The 20,581-nt window shown below is 44.2% G+C and overlaps 1 protein-coding gene across 3 annotated transcripts in view; it reads left to right on the top strand.

The window, feature by feature from the left end:
- PRICKLE2 (prickle planar cell polarity protein 2) overlaps positions 1–8,124 on the top strand; it is a 321,321-nt gene extending 313,197 nt beyond the window's left edge. For all 3 annotated transcript variants that reach the window (XM_041760924.1, XM_041760925.1, XM_041760926.1), the window contains one exon: positions 2,030–8,124. In XM_041760924.1, coding sequence (XP_041616858.1) covers positions 2,030–2,904 — 875 coding nt within the window. In that variant the 3' untranslated portion in view covers positions 2,905–8,124. The remainder of the gene's footprint in view (positions 1–2,029) is intronic.
- Positions 8,125–20,581: the final 12,457 nt, after the last annotated feature.

Here is a 20,581-nt window from a genome sequence, read left to right as displayed (position 1 = left end):
ATCCAGCACCGCTTCTGTGTGTATTCATTCTGCCCAATATTCTGTGTAGAAGAGCCCACTTTTCTCCCCCGTTAATTTATTGATGTTTATCTGCTATCAGTTTGGACTCATGATTCCCTCTTTTTTTTCAGTGGTTTATAAACCATTACTGTTTAAAATGTTTTGATGCTCAGGTTGCTCTGCTTTAGCTAGTGGGAGACCCTCATTTTCAATTTGTAAGACTTTCTTCCTTTTTTTAAAAAAAAAAAGATTTTATTTATTTATTCATGAGAGCTGCAGGGAAAGAGGCAGAGGGAGAAGCAGGCTCCCTGCAGGAAGCCCAATGTGGGACTCGATCCCAGGACCCCAGGATCATGACCTGAGCCAAAGGCAGGTGCTTAACCACTGAGCCACCCAGGCATCCCTTTCTTCCTTTTTGACATAGCAAAATATTCCAGGCTTCTATTTTACCTTCACTTCTCCTGTCCTGGAATCAGCCACCTCTCTAGACTCCTAATTCCTTTTAAGAAGGAATGGTAGAAAATACCACAACTTATTTATCCTTTTTCCTATTAATTGATGTCTGAGTTGTTTCTAGTTCTAGGCTATTATAAAGAGAGCTTCTCTGAGTACCCTTATACTTTTTTGGACCTACAAGCTGATTTCTGTTAGGTATATAATCAAGACTAGCAATGGAAAATCACAGAACCTCCATTCTCATTGTACACCCAACAGAAATAATACAGGAGTACACACACACACACACACACACACACACACACACAAAGGACACACATATTCAAAGCACCTTCGTTGATAATTCGTGTGTGTGTGAGGGTGTGTTTAGCTAAAATAGATATTGCTAAGTAGTTTTTCAAACTGTTCATAACATTGGTTTTGTCAAGGGAGTGGAAGCTGCTGGCTCCAGCAGGTAGGGAAGCATAATCAGTGGCAGGGGTCATAATGGGCCATTGCGACCCAAAGACAGGTTTTCTGCAACCAGCAATGGCAAAACCGCTCATCTTCCAACAGATAATGAGTAAAAATGCTGAGATTTTACCACCTGGGCCATTCTTAAGCTTTTCTTCAGAGTGTGTTGCCTTAGGGTGGGCAAAATGGAAGTTACTTAAGTCAAGAATCTCCTGCTACCTGCAAAACAGTTTTTATTTCAGCCATGCCAGTGATGACACTTAGGGGCTCCACATCCATTGCTAGAGATTACCCGCTGTTCATGATGTTGTTTTAAAAAGTGCCTGCCCAGAGGAGGAAGGAGAGCCCCAGAGCTCCATTCACATCTTCTAGCTGTTAGGAGCCCCTTTAAAACTCTGGAGCAGTCATTCACTAAACAGCCTGAGAGAGCAAATATCCCTCTGCGTACACCCAGGGAGTCACTTAGTGTACCAGACATTGGAGATGTGGTGCTTAGGGACTGCGGGCACAGGAGGATTTGCTTGGGCATGGTCCAGCCTCTGTAGCTGAAACCCTCCACATCCAAAACATCTGTCCTGCGTACTTAGAGTGCAGCATCAGATCAAAAAGGTAATTGAAGCACTCTGGAAAGTGAAATTCTAAACAGAGGAAGCATCATGCATAAGATGCACAATGAGCCTTTGGAGGAATTTGTAGCTAGTAGAAGTACCTCTGTGGATGCATTTTTTTTTTAAGATTTATTTATTTATGATAGAGAGAGAGAGGCAGAGACACAGGCAGAAGGAGAAGCAGGCTCCATGCCGGGAGCCCGATGTGGGACTCCATCCTGGGACTCCAGGATGGCGTCCTGGGCCAAAGGCAGGTGCTAAACCGCTGAGCCACCCAGGGATCCCCCTGTGGATGCATTTTAACCAGGTGCCCTACCCGCTGTGGAGTAGAGACAGAGAGAGAGAGAGCCGCCGCCCCCGCCCCCACCCCCGCACGTCCTGAGACAGCCTCTGTGCAGTGTACAAACTGCACAACCGTATGCAGCGATCTCCAACAGGGCATGGTTCAGATGAACAAGACTGCACGTTTGCGTTAACCTCCACGGTCCTCTCTTCCCTCTCTCCCCCCCCAGGCCTGTCCGCAGACGGCGGCGCCAAGCGCCAGGAGCACCTGTCCCGCTTTTCCATGCCTGACCTCAGCAAAGACTCTGGAATGAACGTCTCGGAGAAGCTGAGCAACATGGGCACGCTGAACTCGTCCATGCAGTTCCGCAGCGCAGAGTCGGTCCGCAGCCTGCTCTCCGCCCAGCAGTACCAGGAGATGGAGGGGAACCTGCACCAGCTGGGCAACCCCATCGGCTACAGAGACCTGCAGTCGCACGGGAGGCTGCACCAGAGCTTTGATTTCGATGGGGGGATGGCGGGCAGCAAGCTGCCGGGGCAGGAGGGCCTGCGGATCCAGCCCATGAGCGAGCGCACGCGGCGGAGGAGTGGCTCCCGCGACGACGGCCGCCGCGCCCGGCCTCACCGCTCCCGCCGCTCCCGCCGCTCCCGCTCCGACAACGCCCTGCACCTGGCCAGCGAGCGCGAGGCCCTGTCTCGGTTGAAAGAAAGGCCCCCGCTCCGAGCCCGGGAGGACTACGACCAGTTCCTGCGCCAGCGGAGCTTCCAGGAGAGCCTGGGCCAGGGGTCCCGGAGGGACCTGTACGGCCAGTGCCCGAGAACCGTGTCGGACCTGGCCCTGCAGAACGCCTTTGGGGAGCGATGGGGACCCTACTTCACCGAGTACGATTGGTGCTCCACGTGCTCCTCCTCTTCGGAATCCGACAACGAGGGCTATTTCCTAGGAGAACCCATCCCCCAGCCGGCCCGCCTGCGATATGTCACGAGCGATGAGCTGTTGCACAAGTACAGCTCCTACGGCCTCCCCAAGTCCTCCACGTTAGGGGGCAGGGGACAGTTGCACAGCAGGAAAAGACAGAAGAGCAAAAACTGCATCATCTCTTAATAGGATGGGGGCCAGGGGAATGGGGGGAAGATGGGAGCTGAGAATGTACGTGGAGAAACTTGCACTGTTTTAAATCCTAAAGCGCTTTTGGGGGGGTGGTTGCTGGAGGAGACAGAGGGAAATGAGGGAAATGCTGGCGGTGGTGGAGGCAAGGTTATAGAGACTGACTCAATAGGTAGTCACAGTTCTCGGCATGTTGAATATTATTTGCACATTTCACTTTGGGAACGCTATAGACTCTGTGGAGGCCAGGGTTGGTCACCTCCTTCCCTTCCCGTAAGTCTGTGTTGAGTCGCCTTTCGCAAGGTGGCAAACTGTTTTCCCCGCTCGCTTATATCCTCTCTGGTTCTCTTACTTTTAGGAACCCTCCCCCCTTTTTTTTTTCCAGTAAGTAATTTGTTTATTAGCCAGGACCCCAGACTAAGTTATTTACATGTCCATTGTAAATGCAATGTAAATGAGAGTTCTGATAAAATATTTTTGTATTTTGTAATATCAAAGGAATTTCTATATCGTAGGACTCAGTGAAGACTTGCATGCACATCCAGCGTCGTCTTTGAGTAGTACTCACAGGTGGTCCAGGACCGCCCTTTTTTTTTTTTTCTTTCTTTTTTCTATACAAATTTGTTACATGTCAGTGAGACCTTTTTTTCAAAGGAGTTTATTCGATTTGGCTTTTTGTGGCTAAAAAAAAAAAAAAAGTATTATTACACCCAAAGCATTTTATGCTCCATTCCATCTTAAGGAGACATCCTTAAGTCTGCTCCCACCCTTGGTAGAATTTCTTCCCTACAAAGTGATAGTAATTTTTTTTTTAATTGCAAACGTTAACTTTTGCCAATTAGAGAAACCAACCAGTGTCCGTAAAGTCCCGTGAGCAACAATGCTGTCCCCACTAGGAATGTGGAAGTTGCTCACTCTTGATCTGTCCCTTGGGGAAAATGAAAGTGACTGTGAGTGGTACCCGTCGTGTGATGTCAGCATGACGTTGCTTTGAGTGTGGCATTATTTTCTGGTGCTCATGTTTCCTGGATTATATTATCTGCTTTCCTTTACCAAGGCAGACGGAACAGCTGCCTTAGCCTGACAACCGGTTGTCCTCAGTGCAAATGAACTGAAGCTGTAGACATTTAAGGACAGAAGGTTCTGTGGGGCTCTGGGAGTGATGGGGTGTCCTAGGTTGTACGTCATGCAGGGAGAAGGACCGAGGAAATTGGAAAGCGGGAGGCAGGTCAAGCGTAGAGGCTGAAGGGGAAGGTCAGAGCAAAGAAGTACTTCTGGAGATGCAGTAGAGTGGAAGTGACTGCCACCTTGAAGAACGCCCCCCACCCCACCCCAGTGCTTGTGGAAAGAGTCCAGTTTAACACACCCCACAACCAGAGTGTCTGGGTAACCCAGGAAAGGGAGCTGCTCAGGAGATTTCAGGGTAATGACCTTGAAAAATAAATGCTATTTAGAGGGGGATTTCCATGTTGAACTTTGGGGACTGTTGGTCAGACAGAAAATGGGCTCAAAAAAAGTGAGTTTGCTTGAAGAAGACATTTAACGGTTGTGTTGTTTATAGTAAAATGAAACTTCCTACCTTGCTTCAGTTCCGAATGAAGCGCTTGCTTTTTGTTCCATTCTCCTCCTCCCTTTAATGGATTGTGGCAGTAGAAATAATCCATCGGAGGACCCACCTTTAGTGAGATGTACTGTTGATGTAGTACACGGTGTATCTCAGTGGCCATCTGCCATGGTGAGGTGAGCGTGGTCTCTTTTCAGTATAGTAGTTAATATTTTCTAGTATTTTTTTATGGAGAGAATGTGAAAAGTGGCTTTTCAGACACCATCCCAAATGGGTCTGGGGAAAAGAAGGCTGTAAAGGACGTGAAAATGGCACTCCATTCAGGATGTATTAAAATAATTTGCTTTTCAGGTATTAATATGACATTTGTCATTGTCACTGATTTTTAAAAAAAAAAGCAATGCAAATGTTGGTTGTGGCTGTTTTCCGCATGCTATCTTCATATCTAAATGCTTCATTAATTATCCAAGCCTCCGGAAAATTAACTCTATTACGTTTGTATAGTAAGTTTGTAAACTGCTTGGCAAAAACCGATTAAGAAATAATGTGCAACACCATGCTACTGAAGTGGCAGGTTTCTGGTAGAAATCGGGCGAGTCCAATTAAGAGTTTCGAGTTCCTTGATTGACTGAGAATAAAAAAGGCATTTTGGAAAAAGAAAAGAGAGACAAAAGTAGATCGCTTAACATAGCAAAAAAGCTGAAAATAATGTCTATCCTCTGCGGCCTGGAATCCATTGAAAGAAATTCTCCTGGTAAAAGCTGCTTTCTAACTCCATCCTTTTCAAAAGTTCCTCTTACTTTCCCCAGATGAGGCTTGAGCCACTATCAGCAGAAAGAAGAGGGTGGCCGGAAGTCCACAAGTAGCCACATCCCATGAAGGGATGGGAGGAAGAAGCGATTTCAGAGCTAGCTGCCCAGGGAGCATCCGGCCGCTGAACTGGCCAGAGCTTGAAGCATAGTGAGATGCGAGCCTCAGGGTCGCACCGTCTAGAAACAAGATCACCTCCACGTGTTTCACCGCTGCTTCTCCCCACCCCACGTGCAGCCAGGCACCTTACAGACAATGCCCGTGAGGACGGTCCAATCACCACAAAGCTGATGGGACCTCCCAGTGAAGGCCCTGGAGAGAGCAGGATGTCATTGTTTTAGGAAGTCCACCTGTTAATGATAACTTACACCTAGCATCACGGAATCCCGTCCCCTAAAACTCAATGCGTTCTCTTCTGAGGCAAGAGCTTAATTAAGGTCGTTACCTGATTCTTCCGTCATGACCACGAGCTCTTCCTTGTCGAGTTTGGCCTGTGAGTGGGGCTTACACTCACCTCTTCCTGGATCATCATTTCATCTTTGATAGACTGTCCTAGAAAAGCAATCTTTTGCTAGTTTCCTCTCATCTCTAATGCCTTTGGGTTTGCTTTTCCTACCTCTCTTCATATTGGTCTTCTAGTCTTTTGGTTAAAACCACAGCTTTGGAGTTCAGTTCATTTCCTCTCGCTGCCCTCAATTCAGTGGCAGCAGAACTGGCTCTTTCCCAGGAAGAAGTAGCCACCGTCCATCTCCTGAAAGGCACTGCCAATTCATACAACCCTTGATACCGGGAACAGGTTTCTTAGTCTGGTGGCACTGAGTGTGGCATTCAGGTACCCTTCCTTCTGTCATGTAGTTCCGGGATCTCTATCAAGTGTGAAGGTGAGTGGGGTGAGACCATGCTTCCTGGTCCTGTGCAGGTTCAAGGCGGGTGGAATTCCTAGTGTTGCTTGTTTGATGCCTTCTTTCTACATTCACCTTCTCATGTCTCATTCTTCCTTTCTGCCCTCAGCCAGCCCAGGGAACAGGCAATTTTGTATTTGCAATAGGGGATCAGAAGGCAGCTCTTTCTCATCCTCTTGTCCCATTCTGTGGCATGCTTTTGCACTGCAACAAATGATCATTCCTTCTCCTACGGTGGCTTTCCACTTCTTGGGTACCACTCGCCATTGCTGAGTTCAGGAGCAGCCGGTGATGACATGTATGTTGCACATGCTCTGCTATCCCTGATAGCCTGGCAGATAAAACCAATTTGTCACTGTACACTTTCCCAGGGAGCACGGATGCAGCTTCAGAAATCCTTGTGACACTCCCACTGGCTAGGATCAGTCTATCAGAACTGAGGTTATTTGATAACAAATCTCATTTGTGAACTGATTTTTGTCTTTCCATCTTTTGCCATTGGCCCCAAACAGTACACCAACTTTTTAGGAAGCATCGTTCATAAATGACTGTGAGAGCCCAGTTCCTTTGTGGATGTGAAAGTGGAGGCTGACTTCTTTAAGCAAAACAAAGACAAATCTCTGGCCTCCTTTTGCATTCCCGTGTTCTTGGCCAATCATTACAGGCAGCCTTCTGTTCATCCTTTTGCAGAGGTCAAATAAGAGGCCATCTTATTCTTCGTCTAATCCCACCTTCTAACAAGAAATAACACAAATATTTAAATTCCAAGGAGAAGTGCTCTTTGTATGTTTCTGTCTAACAGAAACCAGATGCTAAATGCCTAAGGAGGAGAATCTATCTATGACAAAGGAAAGTGGGAAATAAAACCAGTTATCTGAATATTCCATGCCAGAAGAGTTGCTATTAGCAACCGTTTAGCACCTTCAAGGCTTTGAAATGGGCTCTATGGACAGCCCTCCAGCTGCTGGACTCAGCTAAGCCTCCCCTCCTGATTTTGAAGGCAGTTACAGATTGCCGCCTTTTGAGATACAGCTCTCAAAGCTCAAGGGAAGCAGAAATGAAAACAGCTTTGCCTTGGTCCTATGGGGGCATCAGCAGACACCGGGGCTTGTTTGACCACTTGGAAGTAGTTGTCAAGGGTTAGGACCAAGAAAGGATGGATTCCTTTTCCATTTTCTCATAATAGTAGCCCAGTCAACACAAGACTGCCATAAACCATGACTCACTATTGGGAGCTATACTCTTTTATAAGCTTACTTCCTGCTGACAAAACTAGCTTTCCCCAAAGGGGAATAAAAAAAAAAAAAGGAGGGAGGAAAGTCAAGTAGTGTAGGAAAACATTTCTGGTGATTTAGATATGATGGATCTGTAGGATAGAAAAAAAAAATTGTTCTATCCTGAGAGTTTTTGGAGACATCCCTTCACCCTACTGGGCATTTGGCCATCCATGTTCAATAGGTCACTGACCCACGTTTTAAAAAATTTTTGGAGAGTTTTACCCACTAGTAGGATCTGTTCTCCAGCCTCTCTAGTTGATATTCATGTGTTTCCAGAGAGCATTTTGATTCTACCATGGACCCTGACTTAACATTCTAAGGTCTATGAATCTTTCATTTTCCTTAGCAAATTAGGACTTTGGCAGTTTTCCCTCTCCTAAACACATTCTTTCCTGTACAGGATTGCTCTGCCCATCTCCTGCTTTAACTCCAAGTGCATAAACAAAACCTCAGAGGGTCTGAGAAGGTGAGGCAGGCCAGACTCTGTTTTGTGTGTCGAGTGTCAAGCTATTTGTAAAGAAGGTCCCAAATGGGCCTTTGGTGTGGGCTCTGCCAGAGACTGTTGTGAACACTTTGCTTGAGATCCGTGCCCTGTAAAATGGATATGTTTTACTGATGTCTGTAATACATTTGTAAACTTCCAATAAAATTTGAATAAAAGAAATGTTGCCCATCTTCTCAGTCCTCACTCCCTTTCCAGATTTTTAAAAATATTTGCCCTCGAGCATCAAAGAATACAGAGGCCACATGAGTCAGGGAATGAGGTTTACCAGGAAGGAGGAACCTGACTGTGTAAACTGGGAGTTTTCAACTTCAACGCTGTTGACATTTGGGATCAGTTCATTCTTTGTGGCAGAGAACTGTCCTACACCTTGTAAGATGTTTAGCAACATCGCTGACCTCTCTATGCACTAGATGCCAGTAGCATCCCTCCCCCTCAGTTTTGACAACCAAAAATCTCTCCATACGTCATGCCCATTAAGATGGCTACTATCAAAAAATAAAAATTAAAAAATAGGGTGGGTGAGGAAGCAAAGAAATTGGAGCCCTGGTGTGCTGTGGGTGACAATGTAAAATGGTGTGTCCTCTATGGAAAAGAGTACAGCAGTTTCTCAAAAATTTATGCATAGAACTACCATAAGATCCAGCAATTCTACTTTTGAGCTTATACCCAAAAGAATTGAAAGCAGGGCCTCAGAAAGATATGAATATGTGCTATGTTCATCGCGGCTTTAGTCACAATAGCTAAAAGGTGGAAACAACCCAAATGTCTGTCCGTGGATGAAAAGATAAACGAGATATGGTGTATACATACAGTAGTGTATCATTCAGTCTTAAAAAGGAAGAAAATCCTGTTATATGCTACGACATAGATGAATCTAGAGGACATCATGTGAAGTGAAATAAACCAGTTAGAAAAAAACATCGTGTAATTCCACTTACGTGAGACACCTAGGGTAGTCAAATTCATAGCGATGGAAAATAGAATGGTAGTGTCCAGAGGCTGGCAGGGAAAGGAGAATAGAAAGTTATTTGATGGGTGTAGAGTCCCAGTTTTTCAAGATGAAAAATCTGGAGATTGTTTGCCCAAATATATTAATGTAATTAATACTACTGAACTCAGCACTTGAAAATGATAAATTGTATGTTATCTTTATTTTAACACAATTTTTTTAAAGTGTGGTACATTCCTGAATGTACCTTTGGGGCAAAATCACTCCTGGTTGAGAACTACCAATGTAAATGCTTTGTTTTCTTTGCACCTTTGTTCCTTAAGGATCCTAGAAACCAACTCCTACTCAGGCCACACAGTTAATTTTTAGTTATTAGCAGGAATTAAAACCAAACAACCCCAAAATATTTGTAATAGCCTCTAAGCAAATAATAAGTGGGTTGTCTAGAGAGTTATGTCCATGGCTGTGTTGTGGTTAGGATGGCATTAACATTGTCAAGGGGCCAGGACCAAAACCGTATGTAAATCAGATTTTCCCGTGTCTGATCCACAACATTTGGGAGTTGCTGGATACTGCAATAACATTTATTCATTCAACAAGTATTTATTGGGAACCTCCTCTGTGCTGGGCACTGTTCTACATGCTGGGAATACAGCAATGCACAAAACATAACTTCCTACCCTAAAGGAGCTTGCAAACTCGACTTTCCACCAGGCATAAAACCTGAAGTAGCAAATATTCTCACCCATGCTAACCATGAGGACTTGGGAGTTGCAGACGAGTCTTATTTCATCCTAAGGCCTTCTGAGAGCCTTTGGATGAAGGCTTGAGTTGTGTTGGAAATACTCTGCCTTCCTGGGGAGCATGGCCTTCAGGTAGCCACGGTTTTACCCTACGATGCACTCTCCTTCCTCCTCTTCAGCCACAATGCTGGAGTCAAGTATGGCACCTAGCCAGCAATCTCTAAGTGATGAAAGTGATGTAGCATGGTAGACTAAACCAATCAGATTACCTTTCTCAAGAATATAAATTAAGGGATTCTGAGAGACTGGGGCTGTAGGCAATGTAGGCTGAAGCTGGGACGATGTCTAGGGAGGGCAGCCAGAAGGCAGAGCTGGGCCCTCTAGCATCAGGGCAAGATAAAAGATGAGGGAGCAGAAGCTCAAGCTGAGAGCAGCAGGACAAGGAACAGAGATGTGTGTGAGCCCAGAAAGATCTGAAGCGACCCAAGGGAGCTCGTCCCCATAACCTCTCACTTCAAAACAGACTCCAGTTTCTGCCCTGGAGGTACTCTTCTGGGATCACCACGCAGTTTGGGTCCTTCACACACCCCTTCCCCATGGTGCTTATGTATCATTACATTATGCACCATCACCAACTCTTACCTGTGTTCAGGTGTTCTTTGCAACCATAATTAAAGCACATGAAAAGCTTCCATATATTTTATTTTGCTCTGCTGCCCTTCAGCAATTTTTTAAAGATTTTATTTATTTGAGAGATACAGAGATTGAGAGAGCGAGCACGAGCAGGCGGAGGGGTGCAGAGAGAGGGAGAAGGAGACTCCCCAGATGTAGACTTCCTGCTGCGCAGGAGCCTGAAGCAGGGCTCTTATCCCAGGGCCCCAGGATCACGACCTGAGCCAAAGACAGACAGTTAATGGACTAAGTAAGCCACATAGGCAGCCCTCCCCTTTAGCAATTTAATCCCCTCTCAGCCACTTGTTCGTTGTATCATCTCGGGAAATGTGCATGTCTTCTCTGAGCCTCAGTTTTTATCTAACTAATGGGAGAGTAATGGGGTCATGTGGGTTTACTTGTGGGAATAATGCATGTAAATCTCTTAGTGCTCTGTCTGCCACTGTAAGAGCTCAAAACATCATCTGTTGCTGTGATTACTATCATTACCATCTCAAAGACAAAGAGGAGCAGAAAGTAGATACCATTGGTATCTGGTCTAACAGTGCTGATGTATTTTTGTTTAATGTAAGCATTGAACTGGAATTAGAGACATCCCAGGAAGTCCTGAATCTTTGTTTAAGAAATGCCTGCAGCTTTATTAAACAAAACAAATCTTCTGGTCCTAACCACAGACATTCTGGTTCAGTGGATCTGAGGTCAAACTCTGGATTCTGCTTTTTAAATGAGGCTTTGCACATCATTCCAATCCAGCAGGTTTGAGGACCATACTTCATGGAACTCTGACTTAGCAATTGTTTGTTTGTTTCCAAAGCAAACAAAAAACATGTCTCCCAGTCCTACCCACTTCAGGAGAATCTGATAACTGGTCCATTGGTCAGGTTGGAAAGATCTGAGGCTGGGGTTTACAATACAATTTTGGAGGATCTGAGATATATTCATTCACTTTTTCCCAGAAGTGACAGTCTTCACAAATAGAAGTGTAGTTTAACTGATTTTAATTTTTCTGAGATAAAGATAGATATATGGATGATATAGATAGATATAGATATAGATGGATATATAGACAGATATAGATACAGATATAGATATATCAGGACTGCACTGAAGAGGGTGAGCTCATCGTGAAATTCAGTCTAACAATTATGTTTGGATCTGAGAATTGTTACTTTTGGCTCATAACCAATGGCTTTCACACATCAAAATTACCTGGGTAGATTATTTAAAATCCAGAGTCTCTGTCCCCATCCCTAGAAAGTCTGATTCAGCAGGTGTTCAGCAGGACTAGGAAAACTGCATCTTTCATGTGCTTATGAAGGTAGGGATGGGAGACCAGCCTTGGGAGAAACTGCTCAGAGGCGCTCTCAATGTGGGAAATTCATCCTCTGAGAGCCCTTTGTGCTACCTGCAGTCCAGCCTATGTTACAGAGCTTTACTTTGGAAGAATCTTCTTCTCAAATATTCCTCTACCATAGGTGCAGATACTGGTTTGCTTTCAGGCCACAGTGAGAAACAGCAGCCCCTTTGGAAAACCCATACCAGTGGAGCTTCTAAATACAACTAATTTTGTCTGAGAGAGATGTCAAGACAAAAGCCCAAAAGGGAAAGCTTCTCAGAAGATGCAATAGATAAATAATCAGAAACACAGGCTGGAGTGTAGGGAGGAGGGGGGAGGGCTAAGCCCTTAAATGACACAATCCTACCCAGCAGGATAGGAGATGCTTTAAGAGCTTTCTCAGCAAATTACTAGCAGGTACTTGTTTCCCTGCTTGGTTGGTGATGTAGAGATAAAACAGATTATCAAGGTTGACACGCAGCTTTGTGCTGTGAACACACAAGTTAGCAAACAGATGAGACCAGAAGTACCAGAAAGTAAACCCCAAAACTTGAGGAATTGGGGAAGCTGTCTTAGGCCAGGTTCTCTGGATTTTAAGCAGGCAAAAGTGACTACAAAGTAACTAGAGCGAAAAGGGAAATGGAGGGATAGAGAATTGATTTGCAGGATACTACGTGTCTTACAAGAACCTAAGGGCAGCTCCTTCATGGGAGCCTGGAACCAGGAGGAGGAAAGCCACCAAGACCTCAGAAGGATTCAATCCCAAGGTTTCCCAATTTTCCAAGGGAAATCTGTAAGTGCCAAGAGAGATTATGGGCTTGGTCTTTTACACCTTTGAGTATCCAGGTTCCCTCTGATACCCCAACTTCCTTCATAGGTGAAGACTTTTTTCCTCTGGATGATGAGTCGCTGCAAGGCAAAATTTCACTCCCACTCCCTATGATCAGGTTTTCATTACTGAATTTCCCCCAAATTGGTGGTGGGTTTTTTTTTTAACTCCAGCTAAGCATAGTATTTTCGAATTTCAAGGAGTAATAGTGCCCATGGACTCCATAATGAAGCTACCAACGTTTCAAGTACTAGCAACTATAAATGCAAAAACTAAAGTCAAGGGCACATGCCCCTGAATTGTAATCAGATAATTTATGATATAATGAACGAACCATCACTAGGAAGTGAAGGTTTAAGAATAATCAAATCCATACTGATCTGGAAAAATGCTACCCAGGAATAAACTTATATCAGCAAATGGAACAAATTAACATATTTCAACATACTTCTTTCATGGACCTAGTGCTAATTACACCATCATTTTTTATTGGAAAATGTGCCTGAGCAGGCCAGGACAAAATCAGGGCACACTTAATAGATAATGGAAATCTACAGCTGAATTAGAAATAAATGAGATGGTACAACACTTAATAAAAGCTCCAATGGCAGAAGAAACACAAAGAAAGAAGTTGATGCTTTCTATCCAGTAACAAAAAGTCAGCCTGTATTATAATATAGTTATTTCCTATATTCCTTTCATTTCGGAATTATTTCCAGATAAAGAACTCAGGAAAGAAATTGGCCCATTTATTTGCAAAATCTATCCTCTAAATTTCATCTATCAACTGTGTCAACATTGTTTCTCAATTCTGTACAATAATGAATGGGGGGGGGGGTTGTGTAAAGAACGGGCATGTCTGAGGCATTTAATGCTCACTGAATGTCCAATGGAATGTTCCCTTCCACTCCCAACCCTCTCACAGCTGGGTAGGATCAAGAAACTGGTGCTGGGCAAAAAAGTGAGGGCAAGTGAGATGTCACTTCCAGACTAAGGTGATGAACCACCCCTATGCATTCATTTACCTACCATTGCTCCTTCCAAACCACAGTGATCTGGATGCCTCAGGATGAGATGCTGAGTAACTGGACAGAAGCAAACTTCCCTGAGTCACCATGTGGAAGAAGCCATGCATAACAAGCTTTGTGTAAACAAGAAATACACCTTGGTTGTATTAAACAGTAGAGATTTCAGGGTTAATTTGTTACTATAGGATAACCCAGCCCATTGTGACTACTATGTGGGGGTAAGTCTGAAATGACTTCTCAAGATTCTTTCTGGTCTGGGTGATCTGGTCCTGTGAGTCTCTGGATGACCATGCAAAGTTCTGAGGGCTGAAAAGGCCAATGCTTTGGATGTAGTTTCTTTTTTTGTGGCTTGATTGGTTTGGTGGGTCGGTTGCTTTGATGTGGTTAAATTACTCAGTTATTTTAGCCTCCAATCATGAAGGTGGGCTTAGAGAATTAGATTCCACAAGACTGTAAGCTCCAAGCAGGCACATATCTACACCATTGCATTTATGCATGTTAAGCTCAACCAGTGCCTGCAGAGAGTAGATTTTTGATAAATATTTGTTACACAAAAGAAATAAAAGAATTAAATAATCAAAATGGCCCATGCAAAGAGAACCCAGATGACATGAAGCCCTCCATTGACCTGAGTGCTGCCCTAGAAAGACTGAGGGAAGATTTTCTCCTCCACATAAGAGCAGAGGCTCTGGAGGGAAAGCACTAAGTTTAATTAAATGGATAGCATATTCATTCCTCAGATATTTATTGAGCACCCACTGTGTGCCTTATTCTAGGACTTGGGATAAAACAGTGAATAAGGTAGACAAATTTCCCATTCCCATGGAGCTCTCCTTTGCTTTTCCCTCATCTTTTTTTTTTTTTTAAGTCATATTTGACCTGCAGAAAGAACAGTTTTCAATTATCTAGTTATCGGAGTTATCCAGTATAAAAAAGCAAGTCATGGCAGAAGGTCCAATTATCTTCCAAAATGTTAACTCCATAAACCCTATTTCCCTGGAGCTCCCAATTAATAACCAGCCTTCTTTGCTTCACCCCTCACTTCTGGTGCTTTACCTTGGAGATTCCCACCTCCCTTTGTCTTTTGAACTGAGCAGTGACCCCTACCCTCCTCCTTGGCCAACTTCATTCTTAGGAGAAACTATTTCCTTCCATGGGCTTCTCTTAATCTACTTGTGAGTCAGTTTCCTGTGGTTTTTCCCTATCAGTGGTTTTGGAGACGGCTTGCTAGGCTGCCCTGTGTTAACCATCTTCAGCCAGGGGCTCGGAGCTATGAGTGTCTTCAAAGGGGTCACTGCATCTCCAGAGACATGCTCCCAGCAGTCCTAACTGAAGTCTGCCCTGAACTGGCCCAAGGACTCAAGAAAAAAGTTTGCTTCTTCCATCTGATCCTCAGAGTGTTGCCTAAGACCACACAGCGTGGTATCTAAGCTGATCACGGTGCTCAGAGGGGCAGCAGCACAGGGGCACGGCTGCTGATTACCCCTCCCTGCCAGTGCTCTTTCCCCTAACTCCCCTACCACAGCGACACCAGACAGCTCTCAGGTTGCTGGGATGCAAGGAACATCTCCATCATCCATTCCTGCCTTTGTGCCTCCTGCAGCCCCTTGACTGCTTGTCCAGTTTTGAGTGAATCCAAGCTCACCTATGAGATCCGTGTCACCAGAAGCACGTTTTCCCGTGAAAGGAGTCTTCTTGACATCATCAGGGCAGTTCTCTTCCTTCTTCCTCATTCCAGCTCTTTGTTTTGCAAATTAATGCCATCCACACAACCCTGTCATTCATTCATTCATTCATTCATTTTAATTTTATTTTTTTCCCCTGTCATTTAAATTTTTTTTTCTTTTTTTTTTTAGACTGAGGCCAAGAACTCAGCACACAATTCCCAGGCACACCAACCAGGGTGCAAACAAGTTTTCAACCTTGTGTGGCAGTTGAAAATAAAATCTTTAATGTGAACAGTAGCATGCCCTGCAAAGAACCAGCTAGGAAAGAAGTTTGGGATGGAATAGGACCCCAGAGAATAGGAACACTGGATGCGTCCAGGTCTTCATTTGCTCCCTTGGAGGATACCTTGCTTCTGTTTTCTCCTCTGCCCTAAAGATGAGTGAGTGACTCATGAGGGATAGCAAAGAGCCATTCCTGTTAGCTGGGCCACCCAGGTAAAGAACAGGTATAATAACAAATGAAACAACATCCAAAATTTTGAAGAAGCACTGGAGGAGACTTCGTGCTGCCTTCACCTAGGCAAGAGTGTGCCTCCCCTGCAGAGCCCTGTGAACCAAGATCTCAGACAAGAATGTGAGTGGGCTAGACCAACAGAGAAGGGGGAAGGGCAGGGAAGACATAGCCACCTCCAGGCCCCAGCACTAATGGTCCCACAAGTCTGAAATCTGGACAGGATACATCTCCAAGCATTCTCTGAATGGATCTTTGTCAAAAATTTTGAGGGTGTCAAGGGAAAAGCTTCTCGCTAGATTGAGCCAAGTATACCCTTTCATCTGCTCAGATGACTGCGCTAATGAGCAAACTTCTAAGTAGTAGACGTGGTTAATTTTTGTATGAGCCACACTCAGTGGAATGAAATTAAGGGAATTATCCTATCTTTGTGCATGCTTACCAGTTCTATTTTTGAATTTCAATTGGAAACATGATTTTTCTCTTGTCACTCCCTTCTCTGAGACTACGGCATGAGAAAGAAAGCTGCGTGGTAAGTATACCTTCTCTCCCTTGCATACATCACCTTCCATCACAAAGGACAGAAACTTAGCAGGTAAGTGATCATACATAACACCTGTCTGATAAAGGTGCTGCATTCAGGAGCATGAGGTCCTGGGGCCATAACTGGACTCAGGGCCAGCTGCAATGTGCACTAGAAGAACATTAATAGCATGCCCACATGTATGTGCATGTGTAAGGATCCATTTCTTCAGGAACTGTATGTATCTGCCAGGCAGAAAGATTTATTGCACTGGAATAAACCCACCAAAGATATTTATTTAAGGACTTGCCATACAAACGTTTTATAAAAACACCACTTTCTAGCATAACACACAGAGAAGTTAAATTACTACACTGTACACCTGAAATGAACATAACATTGTGTATCAACTACACTCAAATTTTTAAATACCACTTTTCTATTTCTTAAAAATAAGCTTTTTGCTAAAATGATATTACAAAAGAACATGTATGTACTACTAACCCCTGTTGCAAATCCTAGATATTGTAAGTGAAATTCCTTTTTTTTAGATTTACTTATTTATTTAGAAAGATGCAAAGAGAAAGTGTGCCCCTGCTCTCGTGCATTTGAGACTCTGAGAATGGAGCCTCAGCTTCCATCTCACAACCCTGAGATGATGACCTGAGCTAATATCAAGAGTTGGACATTCAACCAACTGAGCCACCCAGGCACCTTGATAAGTTTAAAAGAAGTAAGGGTGTTGTGATATGAAAGAGTGCATTCACCATTCAGTCCTAAAGAGCATCCTAAGAGTTTTTGTTATTAAATTTTTATATTTTGGGCAGCCCGGGTGGCTCAGCGGTTTAGTGCTGCCTTCAGCCCAGGGCGTGATCCTGGAGACCCGGGATCAAGTCCCATGTCGGGCTTCCTGCATGGGGCCTGCTCCTCCCTCTGCCTGTGTCTCTGCCTCTCTCTCTCTGTGTGTCTCTCATTAATAAATAAATAAAATCTTAAAAAAAAATTTTTAAATATATTTTTAGGGCCCAATTAGCAGAGGGTCTGACCCATACTAAATGCTCAACAAAATATTCTTTCCCAAAATCACATTAAGAACATCCCATGTGGGGCACCTGGGTGGCTCAGTAGTTGAGCATCTGCCTTTGGCTCAGGTCATGATCCTGGGGTCCTGGGATCGAGTCCTGAATCAGGATCCCAGCAGGAAGTGCTTCTCCCTCTGCCTATGTCTCTGCCTCTCTCTGTGTGTCTCTTTTGAATAAATAAATAATCTTTTTTTTTTTAAAAAAAAAGAAAAAGTTAATTTAAAAAAATCCCATGTACAGCCATTGGACTTGGTACCAGACATACTTAAAAGGATATCGCTTCCGACCTTAAGGAGTTCAAGGTCAGAGGTATAACAAGAAGAACAGACATAAAGGTTTTTCAAAAGAACCAAGTTTGATATTGAAGGATGTGTAGGAGTTCAGCAGGTAAAGACATTGTGGAAGAGCAGAGGAAACCACAGGGCTCAGCAACATAGAGCAGCATGATGTATTCCAGGAACACTGTGCCATTAGTGTGGTTGGGAGCCTTGGTGCCAGGAGACGACACTGAGGAGATGAATGAGGTGGGTAGTGAAAGGTTTTGGATGCCAGGCAAAAGAGTGAGCTTCATTTTCTGGGCAGTGAGGAGCCTTTTAAGGTTCTTAAGTAAGGATATGAAGTGATTCCATTTGTTTTGTAGAACATCTACTCTGGCAGTAGAAGGCAGGGTAGTTCTGGAGTGGAAGGAAAATTGAGTTAAAAACAGAGCGATTGTTGCATCAAACGAAGCAAGTTTAACCAGAACAGTGGGCATCAGGAAGGAAGAATTGGGAAGAAAAGCCAGAAAATTTGGTAAGTAAAGGTAGTGTAGTGAAGCCACTGAAGATGTGCAGTAGGAACCAACCAGAAGATAGTTTTCCTGCTATTGGGATGTTTCTTTCAGTAGCTGTGGCCTTCTGGGAACCTAGGATCCCTTAAATGGGAACTACACACAGATTCACATTCTCCATCGTGGATCTGTCCTTTACTGACTGTGTGCCCTTGGGCATATTTCTTGCTTTCTCTATGTCCCAGTTAGAAAAAAAGGCACAAAACATGAGAGGCAAAACGATATTCACATTTACTAAGAGGAGAAAGGGTACAAATGAAGCCCAAGTAGGCTGAGCCGAGGAAAGAAATGCAATGGGTCAGCTGGTTGGCTCTGGTTACTTCTCCTTTCTGTCCTCACTCCTATCAAACTTCTTTGTTTTCAGGTGAAAATCATCACCCAGCTTCCCAGCCTGGCGGCTGGCTCTGCTGGGGAATGTACAGGAGGTGTAGAAGGAGAAGAGGGGGTTCCTTCAGATATGCTGGTTGAACTGCAGGTGGGACAGGCCCCTGTTTATTTTCCCAGTGGAACACCACGTAGTTTACACTCAGTCTCTTCCAACCAAAATGATTGAGGAAAGAATGATTACCAAGTAATCTAGCCTTTGGATCTAATCCATATGGCATCCCATTTTTGAGCCTCAGGGAGATGCAATGTTGGCCAGTGTTGGTTGATGGAGATGAAAACTGGTGCAGCCACTCTGGAAAACAGTATGAAGTTTCTTCAAAAAGTTAAAAATAGAACTACCCCATGATCCAGCAATGGCACTACTAGGTATTTACCTAAATAATACAAAAATATTATTCAAAGGGATACACACACTCCAATGTTTATAGCAGCATTATTTACAATAGCCAAATTATAGAAACAGCCCAAGTGTCCATCGAATGATAAATGGATAAGGAAGAGGTGGTGTGTATTTATATATTTATATACCATGGGATGTTACTCAGCCACAAAAAAGAATGAAATCTTGCATTTGCAACAACACAGATGGAGCTAGTGTATTATGCTAAGCAAAATAAGTCAGTTGGAGAAAGACAACATAGGATTTCATTCATATGTGGATTTAAGAAACACAAAACAAATGAGCAAAGGGGAACAAAAGAGAGAGGAAAACCAAGAAATAGACTCTTAACTGTAGAGAACAGACCGATGGTTAGCAGAGGGGAGGTGCATGGGGGGATGGGTAACATTGGTGAAGGGGATTAAGGAGTGCACTTGTCATGATGAGCACCGGTCATTGTATGGAAGCGTGGAATCACTATATTGTACACATGAAGCTAAAATTACACTGTACGTTAACTAACTGAAATTTAAATAAAAACTTAAAAAGACACACAGAGTTGGCCAGTGCTGGAGGCCAGTTCATATTTATGGCATTTCCAGACAGCACCTTTTGATTGACATTTGGCAAGTACATGAGAAAGTTTCCTTAAAAACTGTTTTGGGGCAGCCCCGGTGGCTCAGCAGTTTAGCGCCACCTTCAGCCTAGGGCGGGATCCTGGAGTCTCGGGATCGAGTCCCACATCAGGCTCCCTGCATGGAGCCTGCTTCTCCTTCTGCCTATGTCTCTGCCTCTCTCTCTCTCTCTCTCTCTCTCTCTCTCTCATGAATAAATAAAATCCTTTAAAAAAAACTGTTTTGATTTCCAACACCGCGATGTCTAATGCCTGTAAGTCTTTCAATAATTATTGAAACTCATATTTAGTTTGGGACCTGTTAGAATGTCAGAGCTTTTGGAATTTGTCTTCCTGAGCAATAGGGTTAGACTATATTCCTGAGAGTGAGGCTAGGGTGGCGCTTCCCCTCAAGGCAATGGAATTCCCATTGCCAATTGACTTGGCCATAAGTCACTTTGGGAGAAGGGAGGATTTCCTTTATAGTAAAGATAGATGTCTGTTAGGCCAAGATTGGAGGCATGGAGAGATCCCAAGCATGGATGCACTCTCTGTCCATGTCAGAAGTGGGCAGGAATGACCCACAACATCAGGATTCTCCAGGAATAGAATATGTATGGTACCCCTGAAGTTATGTAGCAAGGTGGCCCCTTCACCGCTCAGATGCAAAACTGACTTATTTGGAGAGCCTGGGACAGGTTTGGGCTTGTGCATAAGTTGAGAGAGCATATTGCCACCTTTGGGGTAAGGTGGCAGAGAAGAAGCCCTATTTTCCCCACTGCTATAATCAGAGAGCAGAGCATTGGCACTAGGAGCAGCAATGGCCCCTGGGAGGGGGCCATAGCAGCACAAGGTCAGCACATAGCAGGTGCTAGCTTTATATACCATGGAGCACAGGGGCACATACCTTTGGGGCACAGGTTGCTGGCTTCTGGGGGCAGTGAGTGAAGTAGTCATTGCATCCTTCAGCTTCATGGGACAAGTATCATTTTTGAGCAATCAGGCATTTGGATGTGATTAATTATTATGCTTCTTAGACACGTGGGGTGAAGGAGGGAGACAGGCCCA

Source organism: Vulpes lagopus, chromosome 7 (genome assembly GCF_018345385.1).
Source record: "Vulpes lagopus strain Blue_001 chromosome 7, ASM1834538v1, whole genome shotgun sequence".
In the NCBI taxonomy this organism is placed as follows: Eukaryota; Metazoa; Chordata; class Mammalia; order Carnivora; family Canidae; genus Vulpes; species Vulpes lagopus.
This window is presented reverse-complemented; position numbering and strand designations above follow the sequence as displayed.